Source organism: Solanum stenotomum, chromosome 8 (genome assembly GCF_019186545.1).
Source record: "Solanum stenotomum isolate F172 chromosome 8, ASM1918654v1, whole genome shotgun sequence".
Taxonomy (NCBI): domain Eukaryota; kingdom Viridiplantae; phylum Streptophyta; class Magnoliopsida; order Solanales; family Solanaceae; genus Solanum; species Solanum stenotomum.
In genome coordinates, this window is record NC_064289.1 from 12769545 (window position 1) to 12795692 (window position 26148).

At 33.6% G+C, this 26148-nt stretch overlaps 4 protein-coding genes across 5 annotated transcripts; 3 read left to right on the forward strand and 1 right to left on the reverse strand.

Annotated features, from left to right (window-relative positions):
* Positions 1-5716: 5716 nt before the first annotated feature.
* Positions 5717-9289, forward strand: LOC125872680 (subtilisin-like protease SBT3.9). Its single transcript, XM_049553440.1, has 3 exons — positions 5717-6006; positions 7062-7159; positions 9038-9289. Exons 1-3 carry the CDS (start codon positions 5813-5815, stop codon positions 9100-9102), a joined length of 357 nt encoding a protein of 118 aa, XP_049409397.1. The 5' UTR covers positions 5717-5812; the 3' UTR covers positions 9103-9289.
* A 931-nt stretch (positions 9290-10220) lies between these two features.
* Positions 10221-14513, forward strand: LOC125872650 (calcium-dependent protein kinase 11). Of its 2 annotated transcripts, none has more exons than XM_049553413.1 (8): positions 10221-10823; positions 11043-11186; positions 11301-11453; positions 11544-11659; positions 12520-12687; positions 12946-13170; positions 13715-13858; positions 14061-14513. In XM_049553413.1, exons 1-7 carry the CDS (start codon positions 10265-10267, stop codon positions 13853-13855), a joined length of 1506 nt encoding a protein of 501 aa, XP_049409370.1. In that variant the 5' UTR covers positions 10221-10264; the 3' UTR covers positions 13856-13858; positions 14061-14513. The 2 variants fall into 2 exon arrangements, with proteins under 2 accessions (XP_049409370.1, XP_049409369.1); XM_049553412.1 differs by having other exon boundaries at positions 14077-14513.
* Positions 14514-15324: 811 nt separating this feature from the next.
* Positions 15325-18531, forward strand: LOC125872672 (50S ribosomal protein L21, chloroplastic). The gene is made up of 5 exons (XM_049553433.1): positions 15325-15770; positions 17219-17299; positions 17692-17793; positions 17886-17960; positions 18232-18531. Exons 1-5 carry the CDS (start codon positions 15465-15467, stop codon positions 18316-18318), a joined length of 651 nt encoding a protein of 216 aa, XP_049409390.1. The 5' UTR covers positions 15325-15464; the 3' UTR covers positions 18319-18531.
* A 562-nt stretch (positions 18532-19093) lies between these two features.
* LOC125872665 (uncharacterized membrane protein At4g09580-like) lies at positions 19094-24012 on the reverse strand. The gene is made up of 4 exons (XM_049553427.1): positions 23034-24012; positions 20361-20631; positions 20085-20255; positions 19094-19296 (listed from the first exon to the last, which is right to left on the reverse strand). Exons 1-4 carry the CDS (start codon positions 23360-23362, stop codon positions 19165-19167), a joined length of 903 nt encoding a protein of 300 aa, XP_049409384.1. The 5' UTR covers positions 23363-24012; the 3' UTR covers positions 19094-19164.
* Positions 24013-26148: the final 2136 nt, after the last annotated feature.

Consider the following 26148-nt stretch of genomic DNA (forward strand, 5'->3'; position numbering starts at 1 on the left):
CCATCAATAGTTAGGTCCAAAAATGTCCATTTTTCAAATAAATATGTTATTTCTTTTCAAATTAATCTTTCCTAATAGTATATTTCTGTATTAGCAAATGTTCATCCTACTTCAATTTGGAAAAATTAAGAACTAAAAATATTTTCTATTTTATTAGATTTTTTTATCATCATCTAAATGAAAATTATTGATAAGAGTAACTAATCTATATTATCAGTTAAAAAGGTATGTCAAATTATTTTATTTTAATTGACAAAATGAGATTTAAGATCATTATTTATTATTAAAACTGATTTTAAAAGAAAGAAACAAGAATAGGTTTTTTTAAAAAGTAATATTTCTAATTAGGAATAGAATGTGTTTTACAAACGAAGAAAAATACAAGGTGTTTTTAATTAAACTATAAGTTCTTTTTTCAAAAATATAATTTCACATGGTTTAGGGCATGTTGGAACTTTTTAAATTTTTTAATACCTTGATACTTTTCAAGTCCAGATCAGATTTTAAGAAGTTCAACAAATGTTAGTTTGCAAAATTTTTGAGATTTACGGGCTATAGCTGGAACTACGAACCTTAGATGAGATTTGTAGCTCAACCTCAGAGAATTGGGAAATTGGTCTTAAGATTTACAAGCCAAGTCTGGGTTGTAAAGCCCTTTATGGGTACTGGTCCGTAAATCAAAACACTGAAACACATAAAATCAGCCTGTTTCTACGAATGATCAATACAAGTCGTCATAGGAACCATAAATTGTAGTTTGGTCTCGTGGTTTGACCTTCAGAAATTCAGGTTTCTCTCCGATTTCTACGGGCAGGGAACTACGACACGCAGATTGAACCATGGATTGTTGTGAATTCATAAATTTTTTAGTAGAGTTGTTTTAGTTTTTTCTCTCTTTTAATTTCTATATTATGTCGTTTTAACTATTCTTAGTGGGATTAAGGGATACTTAGTGACCTAGACCCTCCCTTTCACACACAAGATTCAAAAAGTCAAATTCTTCTCTTTCAAGTTTTCTCACGCAAAAACTAGAGTTCTAAGGTTTCAAGTTTCAATTAAAGAAATTCAAGACAATATCTTCATTTCAAGTATGTGGGGTTTCATTAATGATTATCTTTTCACTCATTGAGTCTTAAAGAGAACCCAATTCTTCAGTTTACGATTTCTACAAAAACCTAGGGTTTTATGATTGTAACGTCCCAAATGTTCCTAAGTCCATATCAAAACGAGAAAGTTTAGAAAATCAGACTACAAAAATATGTGCTTTCACGGACACTTCTACGGATGGTAAAAGCCTTTACGAGCCATAGATTGATTCGTAGATCAGAACCTCAGTAACTTTGTTCAACTATGCTTCTATGAGAACTTTGACGGATCGTAGAAGAGTCTATATGGTTGATTCTCAGAATCCATAAATTTTTGTCTTTTACACACACTTCCACGGTTCGTTGATAATTATACTGATTGTGAAAGGCCTCCGTAGATGACCTCCGATAGTTTTTATTATAGGGTTATTTTGGTTTTAATTTTCACTCTTTTAATTCCTATATTACGTCGTTTTGTACTATTCTAAATGGGATTAAGGGATTCTTAGGGACTTAGATCCTCACTTACACGCTCAACATCCTAAATTAAGTTTCTTCTCTCTCAAGTCTAGTCTTAGGCAAGCTAGGATTTCAAGTTTTAAGTCTTTCATTCAAGGAATTCAAGCTATGGTTCTTCATTCCAGGTATGTGAGATTTCATTGTTTCCTCTCACCCATTGAGTCCTAAGAAAATCTCAATTCTTCAGTATATGAATTCTCCAAACCTAGGGTTTTTAGATCGTGTTTTCAATGCATTTGTGAATAGCCCTTAATTGCATGTTTTATTTATGAAATTCATGTTTTGAATGACATTTTAACAAACCCTATACAAGTATTTTCATGACTCAAAATTTTACGATTTCAGAATGCATGTTTTCATATTATTAGGTTTCATGATTGTGTGATAACTTTTTCTTCTTCTCAATCATTCAAGATATTATGTGAATTAATTTATTACTGAATCTAATGAGTTAAACTTAAATTAAAGTAAAAAGAAAAAGTTTTCTAGTTTTATAAGTGTTCGCTTTAAATAGAAAATGGATTCGATACAATTCAACAGAATCTAAGAAATGATCAAAATAGAAATGATTTTATAATTTGATTCTATAAAAATTCCAGTTTCATTTTTGAATGAAGTTAGACGATACAACTCTTATTAGTTTAATAGTTTACCTAAGAGTTACTCAATGAATCGGTTGATTGGTTTAGATGCTTTCAAATATAGCGTCTTTCAGTTATACTAAGAAATTATCAGTTTTTAATTCATGATTTTATGAGCTACTCAACTATTATCAAGTATTAGTATTTCAGTATTATCATATTATTACTGTATTAGTTGAATATATGTTTTCCTTGGGAGTATACTTAGCCACGAGCGAATTGAGGGATGAAGAATTTCAATTAGTGTCTGTGAACCCTTAGTAGCAAGCTCTAAGTCCAGAATTACGTGCTATCATAGGTTTTTATGCCTAAGTTGACACATTAGTTTACTTGATCCACATAGTTATCGGGTCTCTTACCTTGGTAAATATTGGACACTATCTTTTTCGTGTGAGGGCAGTATACTAAACTCCATGTAGTAGCTAACGTGGTTTATGTCGGTTTTAGTGTCTCCTACAATCAAATTTCCACTTATTGCATGATCATGTATTTATGCATTTCAGTACAACACATCTCAGTTTCATGTTATTTTACCTGGTCAATACATCAACATGTTTTATAGATTTATCATGTCCTGGTACTATGTTTATCATGCATTGTCTTACACACTCAATACGTTCAAAGTACTGACACCATACTTTCTGCCTATATCATTTGATAATATAGGTTTGGACGTTCAGCATTCAGACTGTGGTTTGTATATCCCCGATCAACGCAATAGCTTGGTGGTGAGTCCTCATCTCTAGAGGACGATTTCTATTTTCTCTTTGGTCATATACTTTCAGTTCCAGACAGTTTGAGTTAGCTAGGGGTTTGTCCTAGCAACTCGTAGTAGTAGAGGTTTTTCAGACAGTCAGTTAGATTCATCTATGTGTATGGGTGAGCGAGGAAATGAGAATAGTGGCTCAAGCCATTAGGTGTAGGCGCTTTTCTAAAGGTGGAATCTTTTAGTTCTTTCTATTTGACCCAAAATCGATCGATCTAGTTCCAACAATGGACTTCTCAGCACATCATCAGTAGGGGAAACAGAACTGCTTGACGTTGTATACTAAATACAACAAGCTCGATTCACATCATTATGCTCAATAAAAGGAATGTGGAAGCTAAGATCCAAAATATTAGATTAGAAGGAAGGGAAAATTGGAAGATGAATCTTTTCTTCGGAGCTGGAATAATTTGTTCTTCCTGACCCAATTTAATGCCAAACAATGGCTTACCCATACCATAATTTCCTGAAGAAAACATATGTTTCTTGATTTCTAAGATATTTCATAAAACTATTGATATTTTAAAACAATTTTTAGTTTAGTTTCACATTCTATTATCTTTCTATTGCCATTGCATGTTGATTTTTATTGTCATGTCATGCCATGAGGTTAGCTTAGGTCACTTGTGGCTCTAAGCACCGTGTTTCAACTAGGAGGTAGTTTTGAGTGATACCAATGATTTCATGGGTTCTCAATATAAATCAGTTGTTCTTCATGAATGGTTTGTGCAATTGTGCTTGCATGTTTTTACTTGTGATTTCATGTTTTAAATGGTATTCTCATGAACTCTCATTATATATGCATTTTCATGGCTCAAAATTATGTATTTTTAGATGCATGTTTCAGATTTTTAGGTTTCATGATCTTAGATACTTTTAGATAGAGGAGTAAGTATTATCAAATCAATATTGTCTTTAGTTAGTTGCATGATTTTCGTTGGGAGTTTTACTTAGTATCGAATGGACCTAGGGATTAAGGTACATCTATTAGTTGAGACATGACACCTTTAATAGCAATCTCCAAGTCCTAGAACTATGTGCCACGGTAGGAATTAAAAGGGGTCTCTCGTCAGTTGGGGTTGACTCCTTAGTCTTTTACCGATGTTAGCTTAGTAAATTCATATTAGCTCAGATAAATTTTTATACCTTGACAAAGTGCAGTGAACCTTTTTGATGGAGATTATATATCAAACTCCATGTAGTAGCTCACATAGTTATATGTCGGTTAGTAATATCTCCCACAGTTCAACCTTTTTCAGATTATGGCATGACCAAGTATTTAGTTATGTCAGTACAATATTTTATTAGATTTTATGTTATTTACTTGGTCATTGCATCAACTTATGACATTGCAGTTCAACATAGTCAATTGCTACTTTATCATGCATACCTCATATACTTAGTATATTTATATTATTAGTCACATACTTTCTGCATATATTGTTCAAAAGTATATGTTCACCACTAAGATCACGGTTAGTAAGACTCCAGATCAGCTTAACATTTTTTTTGGTGAGTCCTCATCTTTGTAGGACGGAACTTATTATTTTAGTTTTCAGGCATTTAGAGTTAGTTAGAGGTTTGTCCTAGCATCTCATCTTAGTAGAGACTTTTCAGACAATCAATTTAGATTCAGCTCGTGACATATTAGATATTAATCTATTTGTGTTTAATAGATTAGTTGAGTTTTAGCTTCGGCATTTGTGTAAGTTATCTTTAGTTATCACTTGTATATTTCTAGTGTCATGCCATATTATGAGGTTAGCCTTGAGTCACTCGTGGCTCTAAGCAACGTGTTACAACTTGAGATAGTCTTAGATCGTGACAAATTTTTGTTATATGATGTTGCTATATTTGTTTGCTTATTCATAATCACAGGCAACGAAATATGTACCTTTGGTTTATGGATGGTTACCCATAACGCATCACTCGTTTAACTTGAAAGAATGACAATACGGTTATACATGCCAATTTTCAAGCCAATATAAATAACTACAAATTGGATTAGACAAATACTTGCAGACAACTCTTGTAAGACAAATAAATAATACTCATTATTTATCTTTCTCCAAAAAAATAAAAAGGACAAATCAGAACATCTCTAACCCAAAATTTTAAAAAAAAATGTTTGAAGAAGTTGTTTTATATTTAAAATAATAACAATTCAACTGTTATTGGAGAAAATGTTGTTTTACCAAACATTAAGACCGAAACTATTTTCCTTTTTTTATTTACATAAAAATAAAATAAAAATGGAAAGCTACTCTTTCGCGGTGTTTGTTTGAAAAATTATGAACAAAAACGATACCTTATTTACTTATTTACATTAAATTATGTATAAGTAAATATCATGTTTAAAAGTTGGTTAAAGGATAAATTTATTTATATACAAAATTATAATACTATAGTGTTTGGTTTGTATTTTGAAAATCTGTATAACTAATTCATGTATAAGTGATGAAGATTCTATGCATTTATTTATTCAAGATAGAATATCAAATTTTTTAAATGTAAAATTAGACTAATATAAATTATTTTTATAATTAATGTATACACTATTAATATACGCATAATTCTAAACCAAACCGTTAGTGAGTCTTGACCTTGTGACCACTTGGACATAGACAAATCTATAATAGTAGGTAACGTAAATTCTAAGGCAGAAAAGTATATAGTGTATAAACACGAAAAGGAATCAAAAAATTTGTTGTATTGTAATTTTTGAAGACTCTGAAACTTAGTCATTAAGGAGAAAAAGCCCAAAAATATCCTTTTGTTCTTATAAATACTGCCTAAAAGTAATGAAGAAGGATCAAATACTTTCTTCAATTCTCTTGTTTTTCTTGTTGTTTACAGCTTTTATAACAACAATGGCAGATTCACAAGCTTCACAACCCTCTAATGAATCCAAAGTTCATATAGTGTATACTGAGCAACCTAAAGATCAAGAACCTGAGGAGTATCATATCAAAACCCTAACTTCTGTTCTTGGCAGGTTCGAATTATTTTTCCAATTCTATCTGTTTTTACTGTTTTGAATTGCAGTATAGGAAGATGGGGTTGTGGGTAGGTTTGGATTGACCCTGTTTCTAATCAATTTCATCAAAGATTTGGTCTTTTTTCAAGATAATAAATTTGATCTTTTTTTTCCACATGGGGTTGGACTTTGTCTTTGTATTCACGCTGAATTCATTTTTTCTGAATTCATTTTTTTATGTGTTTGATTATTAAGAATGTGAGAGGTTGTCAGTGATGGGGCTAAAGGGATGTAGAGGTTGGGCAAAGAATACTGGGTGAGGTGATTAGACTGCACATGACGTACCTTCAGTTTATCGAGGACATGACGCACCATAGATAGGAGGTTTAGGAGGTTAGGTAGTTGAGTGTTGTCTCTGTGAATTTCAATAGCATTAGCACTAATCTTGTGGTTTCTTGTCCTTCGATTTATGTATTACCTGTTGGTCTTTGCTTCGATTATTGCATTTTTTGATGTTGTTACTGTACCTATTTCTGAATGCTAGGTAATGATTGCATGTTTGGGCATTTCTTAAGGGAATTGTGAGGGGCAAAGTGATTAGATCAAACAGTTCAAAAGTTATAGGAGGAGTAATCTGATTTAAAGGATTTTGTTAGTTTATTGTTTTAAATTATAGCTCTATTACTGCAAAAATTTATGCAATGTATACTCGAACTTTAGGAACATGTAGTGGTTCGTACCAAGTTTATTTTTTGCGAATAGTTAATTTGGACAATCAAAACTACTAACTAGTCTAATTGACTTTTGTGATCTTAATTTGAATAAAGTATGGAACTTTTCAAAGCAAACTTTCCAATATTCATTAAATCTCATATTGTAGTAATGAATGAATAATGGTTTCAAGATCATTTGCTGTTTTCTTTGGTGAGGAAAAAGAAGGATAGAAAATGCTTGCTATCAATCATCAATTGTATGTAATTGTCATGATTATTGTATGGTAAATGTATTGTACACTACAAATTTTTGGAGTAAAGATCCTGATATTTTGTGTATACTTGTGGTAATCAAAAAAGTGAGGAGGCTGCAAAAGAGGCATTGATATACAGTTACAAGCACGCAGCTAGTGGATTCTCAGCAAAGCTGACTGCTGAGCAGGTTTCTGAGCTCTCAAGTAAGAATTTACTTCCTACTCTTTCAGTATCATTGATTAAATTATTTTGGTATATGGTTGGTCTGTATCTTCTTCTGAGATGAGTAATTAGTATGGTGAATTTAACTATGACAGCCATAACGCTCGTCTGTTGAAGTACTTGGCATTCATGTTGAAAGTTGAACATAGTATTTCATGTTCAAGGGATGGTGGAACAATTACACACACATTTCTAGCTTCATGCTAAATCTCAAATTCAAAATATGTTTTTCATTTCATCATTAATAGTTTAACCATCAGAAAATAGAGTGAGGATGTTTGTCATGAACTATGTAAGAATGATTTGGATTTTTTTTCCTTTTGGCTTAAGAAAGGGGCTGGGGTTATTTTAGGACTGGTTTAATGGTTTTATGTGAAGCATATTCTTGACCAAGCTGGTCCACTAGTGATAGGCATGGTTTACTTTTCTTTTGTTCTTTTTTTTTTTTTTGGATGCAACCACAACACTTTCTTAGTGCTGGATTTGATAACAATAATACTTGCCACTTTAAAAAAAAAACTATGTGAAGAAGCACAAGAGGAATGGCAATATTAGTGTAGGACTTCCAACTTTACATGAAAAGGATGAAAAGAATCATTCATTATTGATGCGATTTTCAACTTTACATGATAAAAGGACAAGTGGAATGATGTTAGGTGTACATTTTTTTGGAATAATTTTGGGAAGGAAATGCCCTGAGACAACGGATTACAAACAACAACAACAACATACCCAGTGGAATCCCACTAGGTGGGGTCTGGGGAGGGTAGAGTGTACGCAGACCTTGCCACTACCTCGTGTGAGGTAGAGAGGCTGTTTCCGGAAGACCCTCAGCTCAGGTACATCAAATCCAAGTAAAAGGCGAGGAAGACAGTGTATATACATACCATCAAATACGAAAGATAATATACAATCAACAAAGGAAGACAATGACATCAATAATCAATGAGGGAAGTGAAACGCAATAAACAACAAAAGGCTATCGATATCACAGACAAGAACTGCAAGTGCAAGACTAGGACTACTACACACGCTAACAACCCCTACCCTTGCAAGGAGAGACAACACGCTAGTCCTACTAACCTTCAACCTTAATACGAGACCTCCACTCCTTCCTATCTAGAGTCATGTCTTCGGTAATGTGAAGCTGAGCCAAGTCCTGTCTAATCACCTCTCCCCAATACTTCTTAGGCCTACCTCTACCCCTCCGCATACCCTCTAGACACAGAACCGTTACTCCTAGTGGTCCAATACCTTCTAGATCATTCTTTAAGTCTAAATAAATTTCAGGTTGGCATGGTGCAGTGATGTAGCTGGTGCTTGATATTTAGCAACCCTTACTAAAATTGCTGAATTTATGGCCTTCCTTCCGTTAGAATGCTTGCCCTTTGCTACAATGATCACGATACTTACTGGTGCTTGGACATTTTTTCTTTTCAGGTTCAAAAAAAAAAAATGCTTACTGTTAGTGTCTTCTTATAAGTATCTCTATGTCATATCGATTCATCTTAGATATACATCCTTGATGTCTATCAAAACGTCAGCATTGTGGTTCTGGAGTCTGTTTTCCAGGATGTCTAAGATGCACCTGAGTGCTTCATTTTTATATGTTCTTTACCCTGGATGAAAGTCTGACAATTCTTGAAGTTGAGTAATGTTCCAACATTAAGTCAAATCCCTCCCCTATTATATGGTCATTGTGTCTATTTTGGATTCCGCTTAAACCTGAGTTTTGTATTCAATAATGCATCAGTTTTTGCATGTACCTTCCTGGAAAATATGTTCATACGATTTTTGCATCGCTCTATTCGGAAGTTTTAAGCTCTCAGACTAGCCTAACTAAGATATCACTTTTGCAGAGCAACCTGGAGTGCTGCAAGTTGTTCCAAGCCAAACAGTTCAGTTGCACACTCGACGCGTCTGAAAGACAATACTTGAGACCTCATCTCCAAAACAAGTTTCTTTGATGTGTATAAACTTGTTATCTATGCTTGTTTCAATGGTGTTTTGAACTTAGATTGAAGGACTATCCCTATTCCCTAATGTAATTGTGGTACTTATCGCTGTAACGCTTGTTTTAACTATATGAAAATAAAATCATCTGCTTAATATCCTTGTACAGATAGTTGTCTTGTGATACTTTTATGTATGACCACATTAAAGGATGGTGAATAATTTAGGCAAGAAATACTTAACAAAGCAGCAACGGATTTTGCATCTCATTTAAAACATAACATGAACTTAGGCTGTATTTGTTTCACTTTTAAAGTGAAAGGTGATAAATTTCCAAGATATAAGAGTAATTTGCAACAGTTTTATTGGTTAATATTTTGCTACATTTTTTTTTTTTCAAAAATTCCCACGGAGGAATATGAACAGATTTTACAATCATGTTCCATTATAAAGGTGTTATAAGTTATAAAAAAAACACTACTTTTTATCAATTGGATAATGCAATTCAGTTGACATTTTCATTCCAACCAAAATGTAAAAGTTTCAAATCATAGAGAGAACTAGTGGAACACTAGATATGCAATTACTAGTGCTGGGTGAAGAAACAAGAGTTTGACTTTTGTACACAAAAACAATATATAATTTTTTTAATAGTCATGTCACCTTAAAAGTAATATTCACCCCCCAAATTTAGAAACTAAAAAAATAACTAATCAAGACAAGTAATATCTTACCACACGTTAAAATACACTTATTATATAGTCATGTTATCTAAAAAGTAATATTCACCCTCCATAATAAGTGAGTATAGTAACTGAAAAATATCTAAACAAGACAAGTAACATGTTACAACACGTTAAAATACACCACTCATGTAATAAATCTGAAAAATGAATAAAGAAAAATATAGAATTGATTGATGTTGGACATGTCTCCCTTCCATTTTCCAAATCCCACTCCACTTTGTCTTTACAACTAACACCACATTTCCCGCCAGATAACACTGACCATACATCAAGAAAATTGGTAACAACTTTTACATATGGAAAACAAAAAAAACATAAACTGAAAATTTTCCTTAGTTTCTCCAAAATCAAGAAAACACACACAAAAAAAAATTGTTGTAAGAAAACATGGCACAAGTTGTAGCAAAAAAGAGACCTCCTATATCCTCAAAGCCATCTCCCAATGTTCTCCCCTACCAAACTCCAAGATTGAGGGAACATTACACTCTTGGTAAGAAATTAGGGCAAGGGCAATTTGGTACAACATATCAATGTACTGAAAAGGCAACAGGGCTACAATATGCATGTAAATCAATTCCAAAAAGGAAACTTTTATGTAGGGAAGATTATGAGGATGTTTGGAGAGAAATTCAAATAATGCATCATTTGTCTGAACATCCTAATGTTGTCAGAATCAAAGGGACTTATGAAGACAATCTTTTTGTCCATATTGTTATGGAATTGTGTAAAGGGGGTGAGCTTTTTGATAGGATTGTTCAAAAGGGACATTATAGTGAAAGGCAAGCTGCACATTTGATGAAAACAATTGTTAAAGTTGTTGAGGCTTGTCATTCTCTTGGTGTCATGCATAGAGATCTTAAGCCTGAAAATTTCTTATTTGATAGTTCTGATGAAGATGCTACTCTCAAGGCTACAGATTTCGGGTTGTCGATTTTTTATAAACCTGGTTTGTTTTCTTGGATCATTTGTTCTTGAAACAATCTTTTTGTACTTTGTCTTATTCATGTTTTTGGTAGATCCAAATGGACTTTGTGTTGTGAATGAATTTGGTTTCTTCCAATCGATGGAAGTATTAGGACGGGAATCTTAGTAGCTCAGTTGGTTGGCTACCTGACTTGATGAAATTGGAGAACTTATATATACTCTTTTTAACATTTTGCGGCAGGGCAATATGTCTCTGATGTTGTAGGAAGTCCATATTATGTTGCTCCTGAAGTGTTGCATAAATTCTATGGACCTGAAATAGATGTATGGAGTGCTGGAGTCATCTTATACATCTTGTTATCTGGGGTTCCTCCTTTTTGGGCTGGTAAATCTACAATGTTGTAGCTTCATTTATCTTCTTTTCTTATTAGAAGACAGAGAATCAATGATTAACTATCTGTTACTTTGTTGTTTCTTTTTTCACTTTCCGTACATGCAGAGACGGACAATGGTATATTCAAGCAGATTTTGAAAGGGAAGATAGACTTTGAATCTGAACCTTGGCCTCACATTTCTGATAGTGCAAAAGACTTAGTTAAAAAGATGCTTGATAGGGATCCTAAAGCACGAATAACTGCTCATGAAGTCCTATGTGAGTACCACCTATTTAATTTGCTGATAAGGTATTAGAAAAGTTTATAGTTTCATTATCAAAACTTGTTTGCCTTTTTTATTTTCCAAGGTCATCCGTGGCTTGTGGACGATGCAGCTGCTCCAGACAAACCTTTGGGATCTGCAGTGTTGAATCGTCTTAAGCAGTTCTATGATATGAACAAACTTAAAAAGATGGCTTTACGAGTATGTACTTCTTATACATCTTTGCTCTTTTGATAGTTAGTTATTTCTTGGATTCCATTTAATATATCATAGCTTGACATACATAAAATTCTTAACTAGATCTCTTCACTATATTTGCTTTAAATATGTTTGCGTGCTTCATTGAGATATTCACATCAGTCAATTCATCAGTATCATGAAATTTTCTCATGATCACCTGTTGTTCAAGAATCAAGTATAGAGCATCATCAAAGCTTAAATATCAACTGTTTATGTTTCTATTAGCTCCTTATGATTTAGGGACTTCCAGCATGGTTTCTATCATATGGAATGAAGCATATATGTCTTCGTAGAGTTTTGAGTAACATAAAACAAAAACATAATTCCGTAGAATTAATTTGATAACTGCACTAAAGATAGTGTTTGGAAAAGTTCTTAAGATATTATGTTTATCCAATGCATATTCACTACTTTGGTACATCTTTAACAGTTCTAAAATTTCTGTGTTACAGTTCAACCGGAAATTACTTGACTTGGCATTAGTCATTACTACTTGTTCATCTCATCCTTAGAGATAGAATCCTTGAGCTATGATTTTGCACAAGAGATTTTGTTCAAAGCTCTCAATTGTCATGTACTTATAGGACCTTCAGCTAGGATGTGAAATCTAACTACTTGTATCTCAATTAGAAGTTCAGCCAAAAAATGTTGCTTTTGGCGATGTCTCAAAACAAAAATCTCACTCCAGAATCTGAATATTCAGCATGTGGATTGTGATGGTTTTCAATAGGCTACTTTCTGTTCTGCAGACCCTTATTGTGTGCTCTTGGATTTTGCATACTAGATTGATTTCTGATAATTGTAACACTTAATATAAACAGGTCATAGCAGAAAGGCTTTCGGAGGAAGAAATAGGAGGCCTAAAGCAGTTGTTCAAAATGATCGACACAGATAGCAGTGGAACAATTACATATGAGGAACTAAAAGATGGCTTGAAAAGAGTAGGATCTGACCTAGTGGAGTCCGACATCAAGGCCCTGATGAAAGCGGTACTTACTAATTTCGTTTGTTTTAGAATCTCTATAGATTTGTGAAAATGCCTTTTGAGTTATATTTTACAAGGCCATTTGGCACATAGATTGTGCATGATCAGATAAAAGCATGAGAATTTGGCTTGACACATTATCCATTTGGTACACTGTTTCTTGATCCTACCTTCTTACAGAGCGCGAGTGGGAACATTAGTCCAAGATTTTAGTCCCTCTAAAATAAGTAGCAAAATGATGCGGTGAGATATGTTTTTGCAGGCTGACTTTGACAACAGTGGCACGATTGACTATGGTGAATTCATTGCTGCAACATTGCATTTGAATAAGATGGAGAGAGAGGAGAATCTGCTTGCTGCATTCTCCTACTTTGACAAAGATGGAAGTGGTTATATCACAACTGATGAGCTTCAACAGGCTTGCGTAGAATTTGGCCTTGGTGATGTTAAATTGGATGACATAATTAAAGAGATTGACATAGACAATGTAAGTCTCCTTAGCTATAGTTACTCTCCTGAAAAGAAACGAAAAAAGCTGACTTGTCCAATGTTTAGTTCATCCATGTCCTTTTTAAAAGTTTTTTCATAACTATCAAAAATTACCTACTCGTTATTCAGAACACCAGAAGTTGTGGTATCTAACATAGGTCGCACACCTCACAAAACAAGATTGAAAGGTATTATGCAATACAATAAGCGGTTTTCGTGCTTATACAAATGCATGTATGTTGTGGTGGCCTTGGCCCAAACGATCTCACAAGTTTGTCCTTTGCACCTCACCATCATTGAGTCCAAAAATGTGTATATCATGTGAACTTGTGTTATGCCTCATAAAGCCCTTCATTTTCCTCTCCCACTCCAACGTGTGAGTCGCTAAAGTGTCATGTACTCATATGCACCCCTTCTTCAGGAGCTTGTCGGCCTAAAAATCTGTCAGTCCTTCTCTTTGACCCGTCCTCATCAACCAGCCCTCTGTCATGGGCATCACATTTCTAAGTTAAGTCAAGCTAATATATTTTTCTGTTTGGCAGGATGGACGTATAGATTATGGCGAATTTGCAACAATGATGAAGAAGGGAAATACAGGATTTGCAGCTAGAACAATGAGAGGCAATTTGAATTTTAACTTGGCAGATGCACTTGGAGCAAGTGACAGTGAGAAAAAACAATAGAAGGTTTCCACTTCTATATTTTATTTTTTTATCTAACAACTTTTCTATAAAATATCAATTCAACTAGTCGATAAATTTCAAAAAAGAAAGATACATCTCATTCAAAATTACAGACTGAAACATAATCAATTAATGCATACTATTAGAAAATGTATCATATCAACATTATATTTAGATTGTTTGGTATCTAACTCTCTAATTCTAGCATGATTGTTTACCAGACCAAGCTGATAGAACACGTTGGACCAACCGAAAACCTGAGGAGGTCGTGGAGGCTTTCAACTGGATGAAAGGGGCCAAGTAGAGCTGTATTTGCCAAGACAATGTTGGACTATTACCAGCATAGATTGGTGCTCATATTATTTTGTCATGGTAGATAGGTTTAGTGCTATAGTAGCAAAATTACAGTTGTTGCTACTCTCAACAACAGCATGCCCAGTATCTTTCCACGAGCGGGATCTGGAGAGGGTGGGATGTAAGCAGACGTTACTCCTACCTTTGCTACTTTATCTTATATAATTTGAGGGTTTTTCCTCTAGTTCATAAATTCTAAAATATTACAGTTGTTTGTACCTAAGAAGTGTTGTAAAAACCTTCTTTATGTCTATATTAATTTGATGTTATTAGAAATTGAGTACTTTTTAAGATTATTTTGTCATATGTCAAACACTAAAATAAATGTCAAATCTTCTTTTACCCTGTGTTATATTCCTGTTTTATTTTCTTCCAATCTTGTAGGCTTGATTTTAAACATAAAACACGGCATCACTTTTGTTTTTGTTTGACTAACAATGAGATGTGCCCTTGTTAACACGCGGCACACCAACTTAAAGTCTAATTTGAGTCTCTATCTTCATAAAACTTCTGACGCTTTTCTCGTAGTTTTGACTTGCTCTTAGGCTTTTGCGGGACTACATAGTCTGCATTTGTTCATTCATTTCTCTCAACTGATAACTTATGATTGAAATTTTCAAAATCACAAGTTACTAATCAGACTATTTAGTATTGCTAATATGTGTTTTTAGCTTCTACTCTCACCGTTCCTTTTTACTTGTCTAGTATACTAAAATCGAAAGAGAATTACTAATAATTTTTTTCTAATTAGTATATCATTGAGTATTTATATCCCAAATTAATTAGAGTATAATAGTCAAATTTAAATTTTCAAATCATTAGCGAAATTAGCATCAATTTCGAGTAAATGTAGCCAAATATGAGGTATATAACAACTACAAATATAATAACACACTTGATGTAATTTCAAATTAGAAAGAATATTGTATATGGAATCTTACTCCTACGGTGAAGATAGAACTATGAATGCATATATAATTGCAAAAAGAAGATGGGAGGCTTTACATAATTAACCTAAGTCAAAATCAAATTATGATGGCTTCAAGTGTAAAATGTAAATGACCATATTATAATTTATATGCTAAAGAATTTCGTAATTTCGAATATTGTAACTTTATTTTTTTTAAAAAATTTACTTAAAGAAGATTTCAGGGGTAAAATAGTCATTTGGCTACCACTGCAGATAGGATAGGCTTTCACAGATAAAATTGAGAGAGAGACACAGAATACCCAAGAAACCTCTCACTCTCCAACAATGGCAACCCTTTCCCTGTGTTCTACATCTTCCCCCTCAACAGCACTTTCCAAGAACCAAACTTTCCTAAACACCCTTTCTGTTCCCAAAGCAAATTCCAATGTTACTTTTCTATCTCACTCATTTTCCTCTCTCAATCTCCGTTTCTCCAAGCCCAATTCTTTATCCTCTTTTGTACCCAAATACTCTGAATCTGAAGCTCCAGTAGCTGAAATTGAAGCTGACCCAGAAGAGCCTGTTGCAACCCCAGTTGTGGAAGCCACTAGCTTGGAACCAAAACGGGAAGAAATCTTTGCTGTTGTTATGGTGACGACTCACTTTCATTCATGTTCAAATTTGTGTATACATATCTGTTTGTTTTGAATTTTGAATTCAATGTGGGGGTGCAATTTGGATTTTTATTATGAGGAAGTTTTATTCCCAAATGAAAATTTGGAAGTTCATCGGAAAATGTTCAGTTGTCTGTTACCTTGAATTGTTTTCTCAAAGGAAATAGGAAATTGATTTCTTCCCTTACGAGAGGGAACGTTAGTTTCTTGTATAAAGATCACAACTTTGGTTCAAGATTGTCATGTTCTCAACCTTTGATATCACAAAAGTACTCGGAATTTTAATAAGGGGAATTCAAAATTACTCAGACCTATTATTGAAGCAATTTGTCGAATTACCTTTGCCACTAGAACGAAAACATCCTTTATGTCAAAGGGATTCAGAAGTTCCAAAAAATTGTTTTCACGAAGAATGCTCCACCACACCGCACTCACTTCGTCCAAATTTTGTGTTTGCTAGTACTATTGATACATTTCTTCTTCCTATGTTGTATGTGGTGAAAACATGGAGTGTTACAATGGAATTGTTTCGTTCTGTTATTTATACGTCAATGCCATTTCTGTGATGCTTAGGGTTAGCATTTATTTTTAGGGTGTCAAGGAACAATATGCGTGTCTATGTGTTTGTGTCATATTGACTTGGCAGTGGTGGTGGCTATTGGAAATGTTTAAATAGTCCGTGCTAAATAAGCTGAACTGAACTTTTTATATCCTTAGTATTCTCCAGTGGAGTTGGCTGATGTTAACAGAAAACTATAATTACTCTGAGGACGTGACGAAGGTTTAGTACTTGGAATATCCTTACCCGTGTTCTAGACACCATCCAATTTCAAAAATCTCAATCTATGTTCTGTTTGGTTTTAGTGTAATTTTGTTTTCTAAGTGGACCATCTATTTTGGGTAGGCGTTTCCTCTAGTTAAGTCGCAAAGGGGTTCATATGGCAGATTATAAGTTATATAACTAATAAATAACTAATAACTATCATCTAGTTCTAACTTTAGGTGTTATACAATTGTCAGAGGGAATGCATATCTACAAGTCCATGCGAATGTTTAAGCAAAAGTCTAGTAATTGTTGAAATTTGATTTTGAGGTTGCCATATTCTACACTTTCATCTTTTATTGAATGTGAACTATTGTAGTTAACCGGAGAAAACATTCATGTTTACTACTTGTTTGATGAATATTTTTCTTCTCCGTGTGGAAAATACTCACTCTTGCGAGGAGATTTATAGCTGCTATTTCAATCTGATCATTGTTCCTGCTGCTCACAATTTTCAAGTCCTCTAGGTGTCAAATTTTGTGCTTTATTTTGTTCTTTTTTCTTTTTTTCAGATGAATGTGACACTACCCTAATATAACTTTATTGGGCGTGTCATTAATACATTAAGCTGTTTGTTCATTTTTGCTCTTTCACTTTCTTAGGTTGGATCTCGGCAATATATTGTTTTTCCTGGGCGGTATATCTACACCCAGAGGCTTAAAGGAGCAAATGTCAATGACAAAGTGAGCATATCCTTTGGTCTTACTTAATTTACAATTGATTTCCCAAAATCTGGTTAACTTCTCTATGGTGTTGGCTTTACTTATGTGAGTTTTTTTTCCTTCTCTCGCTATCTCATATCAACATTGTGGTGTCCAATCAAACAGAGCTTGCATGCAGCAATTTCTCAATGATGTCGAAAGGCATCAATTTCAACCAATAGTTACATTTGCTTCTCATATTTCTATTGTCTTTAGTACATGTCTTCACCAGTTATTTTCCACGGAAACTAACATTTGATATAAGGGTTATATGTGTATGTCAAGGTTTTCTTGTCATATTGGCAATACTCTTATTTCAAAATTTCCATGACTAGGAATCATTATTGAAGCATCTATACTTGCTGCTTCTGCAGATTATCCTAAACAAGGTGTTACTAGTGGGAACAAAAACAAGTACTTGGGTTGGAAAACCAGTGGTGCCAAATGCAACAGTCCATGCTGTTGTTGAAGAGCAGGTCAGACATCATTCTTCCTCTGCTGTAGTTTCCGCTGAGTATATCTTGTTTACTTGACATCTCTGTTGGCTCATTATTACATTTCCATGCAGTTGAAAGATAAGAAGGTTATCGTCTTCAAGTATAAGAAGAAGAAGAACTACAGAAGGAACATTGGTCACAGACAGGTATTAAAGAACTGTTTTTAGTGATATCTGAATAACTATAAAGTAGATTGAACTTTTTTAACCTATCTGTTAGCCCGTAAAGCAAGACGCACCGTAGTCTATCATAGTTTTACCTATGTGTGCAAATAATTACCATGCAAACATGAAACCTGTCTAAATTAGTGAGCTTGCAGCCATGTATGTGACATGCCCCTTAAAACGATATTTGCGCAGAATATCATATCTTGCCCTTGCTTATCCCAAATTAATTTGGTTTCTGTTAATCATGCAGCCAATTACTCGGATAAGAATAATGGGCATTACTGGTTATCAAGATTCACCAGCAGTCACCCTTGCAGACCTAGAAGCAGCCAAGTGACTTTTAGGCTCAAGATTACATCCAAATTACTGTTTTCTCAGGATTATGTAGTTTTGTATAGACCGAGGAAGCAATGACAGAAACGAGTTTTGGAAGGCGCATTTAACTTCATCTTTTGTTGTAATTTCCATCCATTTTGTTTCTTTGCATGTATTATTTGGTTGAGCAATGTACTTGAGTTTTGAATATTTCAGAAACCTCTTTTTGATTGAACGCCAATTATTCTTTGCACTTACTAGGCCAAACATGTCTCTCATTCATAATCTTCTTAAATCGCAAGTGATTATTATGACCTCTTTATCTTCTTCTCAAGTACCAAACATGTCTGTTCATGTCATAGCATTTGTGTAAATTAAGGGTTGAGAGATTGTTAAACCTAACATGTTATCGTAGACTTGAGGGAATTAATTTTCAGAAAGAAAAAAAAAGACAACCTTCAAACAAAGTTGCAGCTATCTATAACATGGCAATTGGGATGTCCATAAGATCAAACAAGAAAATACTGAACAGTGAAATGACTATAAGATTAATCTTGAATCAGAATTCATATCAAAATCTGTCTGCTACATTTGACATTACCTTTAACAATACTACTGGTAACTGCAGGTCAGATAACAGACTAACAGAGGGTAAAACATAAGGAGTTGGTAAAGAACACAACATTTTCCACTATTCTACCAATGGATTGGACAGTCAAATGTAGATTTCAGATTTCCATATGTAAAATATAGATTTGTCTCACTATGTCTTGCCTCTGCCTCTCCAATTTGCTCCGAAATAAAATTAAACTATATCTTCTATAAGTTACTTTCCAAGAGGATCCAAATTGGCCTTCTGGGAGGAGCTTTATTCGTATATTTTCTTCCTCTTCAAGATGGTAGGTAATATCGAGATAAAACCAATGAGGAAGAGCACGGACAAGGTCTTGAGATCGTACAGATCTTTCACAGACTTCAGCTCACCAAGAGCTAGGCCGGCCTGACAAGTTAAAATAAAACATCATATATGAGATTACAAAAATATAAAGGAGTGATCACTCAGGTCTCACAAGTGACATTGGCACTGCAAACCTCAACAAAAGATGTATCATCTTAGTTAATAGACAAGACGAGAGATGCATTGCCAAATTATTCACTTGGACAGTTTTAGATGATATGCTGTGGGTCAACAGCTCACATGATTTTAACTCGATTTCAGAAAATGCACTTGATGATCTTTTCATTTAATGTACGCACCAATATAGCTTTCGTCTTTTTATGGAAGTAACACACAGAGAACCTTCACCATCACTATCACATTATGGGACTCCACATCACCTGTAGAGGCCAACTCTTAATGCTACCAACGTTAGATTGTGTTGGTATACTTCTACCATTTAATGCAACATCTATGTTAGTGCCAAGCATGACATCCTGGAACTGATTTACCCATATATAACGAGAATAAGGCTTCAGCTACTTGTACTTTTTTTAAGAATATTTGGATGGGCGTTAGAGAGTTGGGAAATAGCCTCTTTACGTCCATGAGGTAGGGGCTGCATACACTCCTGACTCTACCCTCCCCACACCCCACCTGTGAGATTTCACTGGGTATGTTGTTGTAAGAGAGTCACCACACAAAGGAAGCTAGTTACTTTTTTAAGAAAGCATGTCCTCTAGATGCATTATACCAATCATTTCAGAGCAAAATTGAGTAATACAGTTGAAAGAACATCAAATACGGACAAGCATGACGGGAAAAACCACCACCAAATGAAGAAAGTTTACCTTGACTGTAATATATGCGGCTGGAATGAGACCAACCAATGTGGCCGAGAAGAAAATATGGAATGGTATATCCACGATTGGAGATGCCAAGTTGATGAAAAGATTTGGCAATGTTGGAGTTATTCTCAGAAACAACATATAGTTGAGCAACTTATCCCGACGCTTGGCTATCTGAAACCACATGTTACACATTAGTATGTGCCAGAAAATGAAGGAAGCATGACATTAGAAGATCAGAAGCACATTATCAGTAAACAGTTTCAGAAGATCACAGACCTCTGCCTGGAAGAATCTCAATTTTTCAGGCCACAACCAGCTAACTAAAGGCCTGCCAATTAATTTAGACAGAAAAAAGCAGGACGATGCACCAGCTGTAGCATTAAAGACAACCAAGATAAGCCCTTTAAAAACACCAAAAAGTGCTCCAGCAAGCAGGGACATGAATATTGTCCCAGGAATCATAAATGTCTGCATGAATATGTATGTTGAGCAGTAACCCAGAATGAATTTCGCAGGATACACTTTGGCATATGTTCCAATATTATCCCTGAAGGAACAATCAAGATAATAAGTAATAACAGTACCATACTAAATAATAACTAGAAAAAAGTGGTCAAATACCATATTAAAATATCATGCCAAAAAATATCTACAAATAACATTCGGTAACAGAACCTATGCATGAAAAGATTTTAATTAAGAAGCAACATTACAACCAGACATTCGTGATGCTGAACAATGGTAAGAAGACTGCTAGTGATTTTTAATCTAAACGATTGAAAGTGAACCTTGTTCTTCGATCTTCGTACCATTAGGTTTGAGGAGTATCTAGCAACCAACTCTTTCTTGTCATGATTGGACTTCCTCTTTCATTTCCTTAGAAATTTTGAGTATAAAAGTGACCTGATATTTATCTTCCTCCAAATCATTTTCTGACAAACCCAATTCTTCAAAAGGAAAACTATACCTCTTTTATTTTATTTATGTAAACCAACAACAGCAGAAAGCATTACTAATTAATGAGGTGGTACTGTCAATGTCATCAACAGAAAAATAGAATTTCCTCCCCACCTCACTTTCTCCTCCTCAAATTGCAATTGTCACCATTGACCAATTGGTCATGAATTCATGATCAACCCACTCGTGCCTCATACTTAACAAATTCCACATCGTTCCTGATTTTCAAGCTTTAATCGCGTTTTAAGAGATATGTTGTTGTGGGACTACACTGAGTATGTTGTTGATTGCATCAGATTTTCACATTCAAAGAACACAATTTTTTGGTGAAAGAGCAGAGAACACAAGACTTTTGTAAGGCTTTTCACTCCATTTTACAGAAAATATGCTGTTGACTCTTCCTGTTAACACAAAATGGTTTGTTATTATACAGAAATGTTATAGGATCCTGATGCTTTTACTAGCTATTGGAGCATTGTATTGTGTATCTAGCAAAATTTATCTCAACAACCGGTACACAATAGAAATACACTTTTTCTTTATAACGGCGGTATCCAGGCTAGATTCCACACATCTCTACTATTCCACTGGATAAGTCTACCGACCAAGGCTTAAGATGAGAAGAAATCACCTTCACTGTTGGAATTTGAACCAAGACTCCCATGGTTTTCACTCACTTCATTGACTGGTAGGCCGCACTCCTGGGTCATACATAATAAAAATATACCTAAACCCATTATAAAGAAATTGTACTTTTTGTCTCATCATAATGTGTATCAGCTTATTATGTTCTTAACTCACAGATCACGCAGTATAGGCTCAATCAAATGGTTCCATATGTATTACTTTGGTGAGATAGGCATTCTACTGCTAATAGTACTTTTGTGCTTGAACATCTTGAAATTGGTACCAAGTGATATAACCCATTTATCAATTTGACAGAGCTTCCCACACACTATTGCTCCACCTACCGTCTTCCAGCTACTTCATGTATTTGGAATTAGATGAAAAGGGATACCAAGCACCTAAGTCTTTCCATGCTCTGTGTTCCATCTGAGCACCTACTCATTAATTGATCTAAGGAAACCGTAAGTCTTAAGGAGATTAAACTAAAAGGATATAGTAGGAAAACGTACTAAACGAGAATCAGCCTGCAATTATCACACCTAAATTTCTTCTGGCACACAGATAAACACTCAAATAGAAGAGAAATCTAGACTGGAAAAGACGAGAAGTTTTTTTTTTTTTTACCAGAAAAAAGAATTTAAAGGTTTAACTTGTATAGTTTCCTTTTTCCACAATCAAATTTGAGGCCCCAACTTCTGAAACTAAGCTGGCAACAGTACATTGATGAGAAAGTCACACCCCTCCGCCCCCTAACTAATGCACACACACAACGATGCATTTAGGAGGAAAGCTGCTTTAAAAAGGAAATACACAAATAATTTCTCCTACATGCAGCTCAAAACTAATTGTATCAGAAAATTTCCCAAATGCAGAAATTTGGAGTGCAAACAGTCTATATGGGGCTCACCCAACTACTCACTGCACAAGCTGAGTGTTCTCAAAAAAGTATATATATAATAGTTGCAACCATAAACTAAAAGTAATCAAAGCTTTGTTTTATACTTCAGCCAAATAGTTTTCACACAAAAGGTACATGATCGACCACATATACGGTGGGCGCAGCAGAAAAACACAACTGCAAGATTACGAATCACACAACAAAAGCACCTCAAACACTTAATAGGGTTAAGCCCCAAGTATCACTGGATATGTGGCAAGCAACAGGAGCTTAAACACAGCAATGACTAGCAACATAACTCCACAAACTGCTTAGGTCTCTCTAAATTTGACACCCCACACGAAATGCACAAGCAACCACGATACAGCTAAACTTAACAAAAGCAAATTGATCCTACAGTTCAATGTCACAGAAACTATACCAATCAAAAGCAGGAAATGAAACACAAAAGCAAATCAATTGCCTACTTGAGCATCCGGAGGTCGGAAAGGGAACGAGGCAACTTGAGTTTTCCATACTCAGCAGCTGGCATTGTCAAGTATATAGAAAACAGCCCTACTGTAAACACCACAAATACACCTAAAGCTGCCGCAAACTCCCATCTTGACAACGGAAACTTCCCTTCCTTATACCTTTTACCAGTCGGTGAATCCTCAGCTCCCGGCGTCAAACCTAAGTTCATTTCTTCATCCCTTGTCAGCAACCGCCCCGTATCCACTACCAAACTCCTTGGCGCAGCCATTGACAACAACAACGATGCTGGCGATGATGATGAACGTGACACCCTATTCTTCATACATTTGAATTTATATAACAAAATTCAATCAAACCCCACCAAAAAAATCCAAGAAACAGACCCCCAAATCAAAATCTTGAATTATCTGTCACCGTAATCAAAACCCACAAAGAAAATCCAAAAATAATCACCCCAAAATTAATGGAAATTCAAATCAAATCAAATCAAATCCCAGAAAATCCACCAAAAAATACAGAAAAAATCGAGATTTGAAATCAAAGTAATCAACCAATTTCTTCTTTTTTTGAATATAGATCAGAATCAGTGAAACCCCAACAAGAAGATCCACCAAAAATACAGAAAATTCAAGGGTTGAAATTAAATTAGAAACCCAATATTCTCTTTTCAGAATATAAATAAAAAAAAAAAAATGAGCACCAAAAAGACTGTAGGTAGCTGAGATTTCAACTGAGAAGGTGAAATATTTAAATTAGGAATTTGACATTTATTTTTGTTATTTTTTGGTTTTAAATGCAAAGCGATATTGATTTTATTGTTTTTTGGGAAGAAGAAAAAAAAGGGAGGTGCATGAAAAGTGAAGTCAATAATGATTGATGTGGAAGTAAGAAGATTTGACTACTGGGATTCTTTCGACCCGCTTTTCAAGGGAGCGACGGTGGGCAAAAAAGAAAAATCCCCCTACTCCGTCTTAATTTTCGTGACATTTAGATATAGCAAATACACATGTGTGTATTGATCGATTTGGTTTTATTTTATGTATTATTATTCGCTAACTTCGGTCATCAATTTTTAATTTTTAAATATGCTAAATTAATAAGATATTTTTTTCCATTTTCGATTTATTAATTTTGATCTTTAATGAGATTTTCAATTTAATCAACATGAAAAATGCTTATAAAACAAATATATGACTTCTCTAACAATTTGACGTGACAAGACAATAATTATAACATTACAAATGCTCATAAAATAAAAAGAATTAATAACTAACATGAAAAGAATTATACAAGTGTAACACAAAGAAAAATTAAGAAAATATGATTCTTACCTTAGGTTTTTGACGTTTTGTATAATGTGAAGTTAACAATTCAAAGTCATGGTAAAGTGTGAATGGAAGGCTAAAGAATCAAAATAGTATCTACTAAGGTATTAAGATTAATATTTGATATTTATGTATTGGTAAAGTAGTAAATTACTACATTTTTAATAAATTGTCGGTTTATCCAATAACCCGATATTAAAAAATCAAAAGCAAATCGATAACCCAATAATTTTTTTTATAAAATCAATAAAAAATTGTTAATTCTATGACCCAATAGCAATAAATCAATAAGACTCTTTTCAATTCGACTTATTGATCTTTTCAATTTTTTCGCAGCCCTATTTAGATAGTGCTAACTTCATTAATTTTTTAAATTAAATAATATTTTAATTAGAATTTATATGATATAAAAATTAATCTTAATTATATTTTTTCTCATATCAATACTTTTTGAAATTCTTACTTATATATGAGTAAATCTTATAAAAAACATAAAGTATCATATTAGTTTAATTTATTTATTTTTGGTAAGAAAAAAAAACATATACTCCTTTGTGCCATTTATGTGGCACCCTTTCTTTTTAATCTATCCAAAAAAAATAATGTGTTATAGAAAAAGGGAGTATACACTTTCTTCTTGTGTTTCAAAAAGGATATAAAAAGAATATGATCCATTGATTTGGATTATGTTTTTGCGGGGATAATTTGATGGTAAAAAGGTAGTAGTACTTAATACATTTCACATAGTAAAGTCGTGAACGATAAAAAGATAATTTAAAGTAAGAAATTTTGAATAGAACACATGTCTTACTTAATCAATTATAATTTAGTACTCTTTTGTTTTGTGGTCCAACTCATAAAGAAACTATCATTCTATATTAAAAAATACTCTATTTTATTATTAATGATGAAATGATTATGTATACTAATGTCTAAAGTCTGTTTTGAATCATAAATTTTTTTTTAAAAAAAAATTCTTATAAAATTTTATGTCTAGTTAAATAGTGTCACATAAAATTAGGATTGGGATATCAATATTTAAACAAAATGAGTTGACTCAAATCACATCTAACTAAGATGATCTTTTAAGTATCTAGAAGGTTTATTAAATCAAAGAAATTTCAGAGTTTATTTCAAACGGATTTATTTTTTGTTTCTAAATTGAAAAGAGAACAAGTATTAGCACTTGTTAATTTTTTTTGCTATTATGAAATGACTCAAAGTTTTAATAATTTCCTTTGAATGAGATGAAATTTAGAGGCCTTTAAGTTCAAGCTTTGAAATTGAGTCAATTTTGGAAAGGACGTTTCTTTAAAATGGAATTTTCAGTACGATTTTAAATTGGCAAGTCATGCCCCTATACAAGTATTTGGACAACAAATGAAAAACCAACCAAAAGAAAGCTTTTTCAAATGATATGTCTTGGTGATTATTATTTCAAATGTTTGATACATTAAAAGTGTTATTATGACAATAATTGTATCATATTTGATGCACACTGACAAAATTTGTAATATTGTTTTTGTAAAACTTGAAATTTAGAACACTTAAAATAATACGTGAGCAGAAAAAACAAGAAAATAATTTCAACTATAAGATAATAATCACATATTGTGTATGATAATCTGATTATCCCCTCCCCCAATAGCATAAATTGGCTGGGCATTTTAAAGGTAAAGTTATATATTTGGTTGGTCGACTAAAAGTAATTATATTTGATAGCCAAATATACAAAAGATATACACTATTTTGTATTAAAATTGTATATCATATGTCAATATAC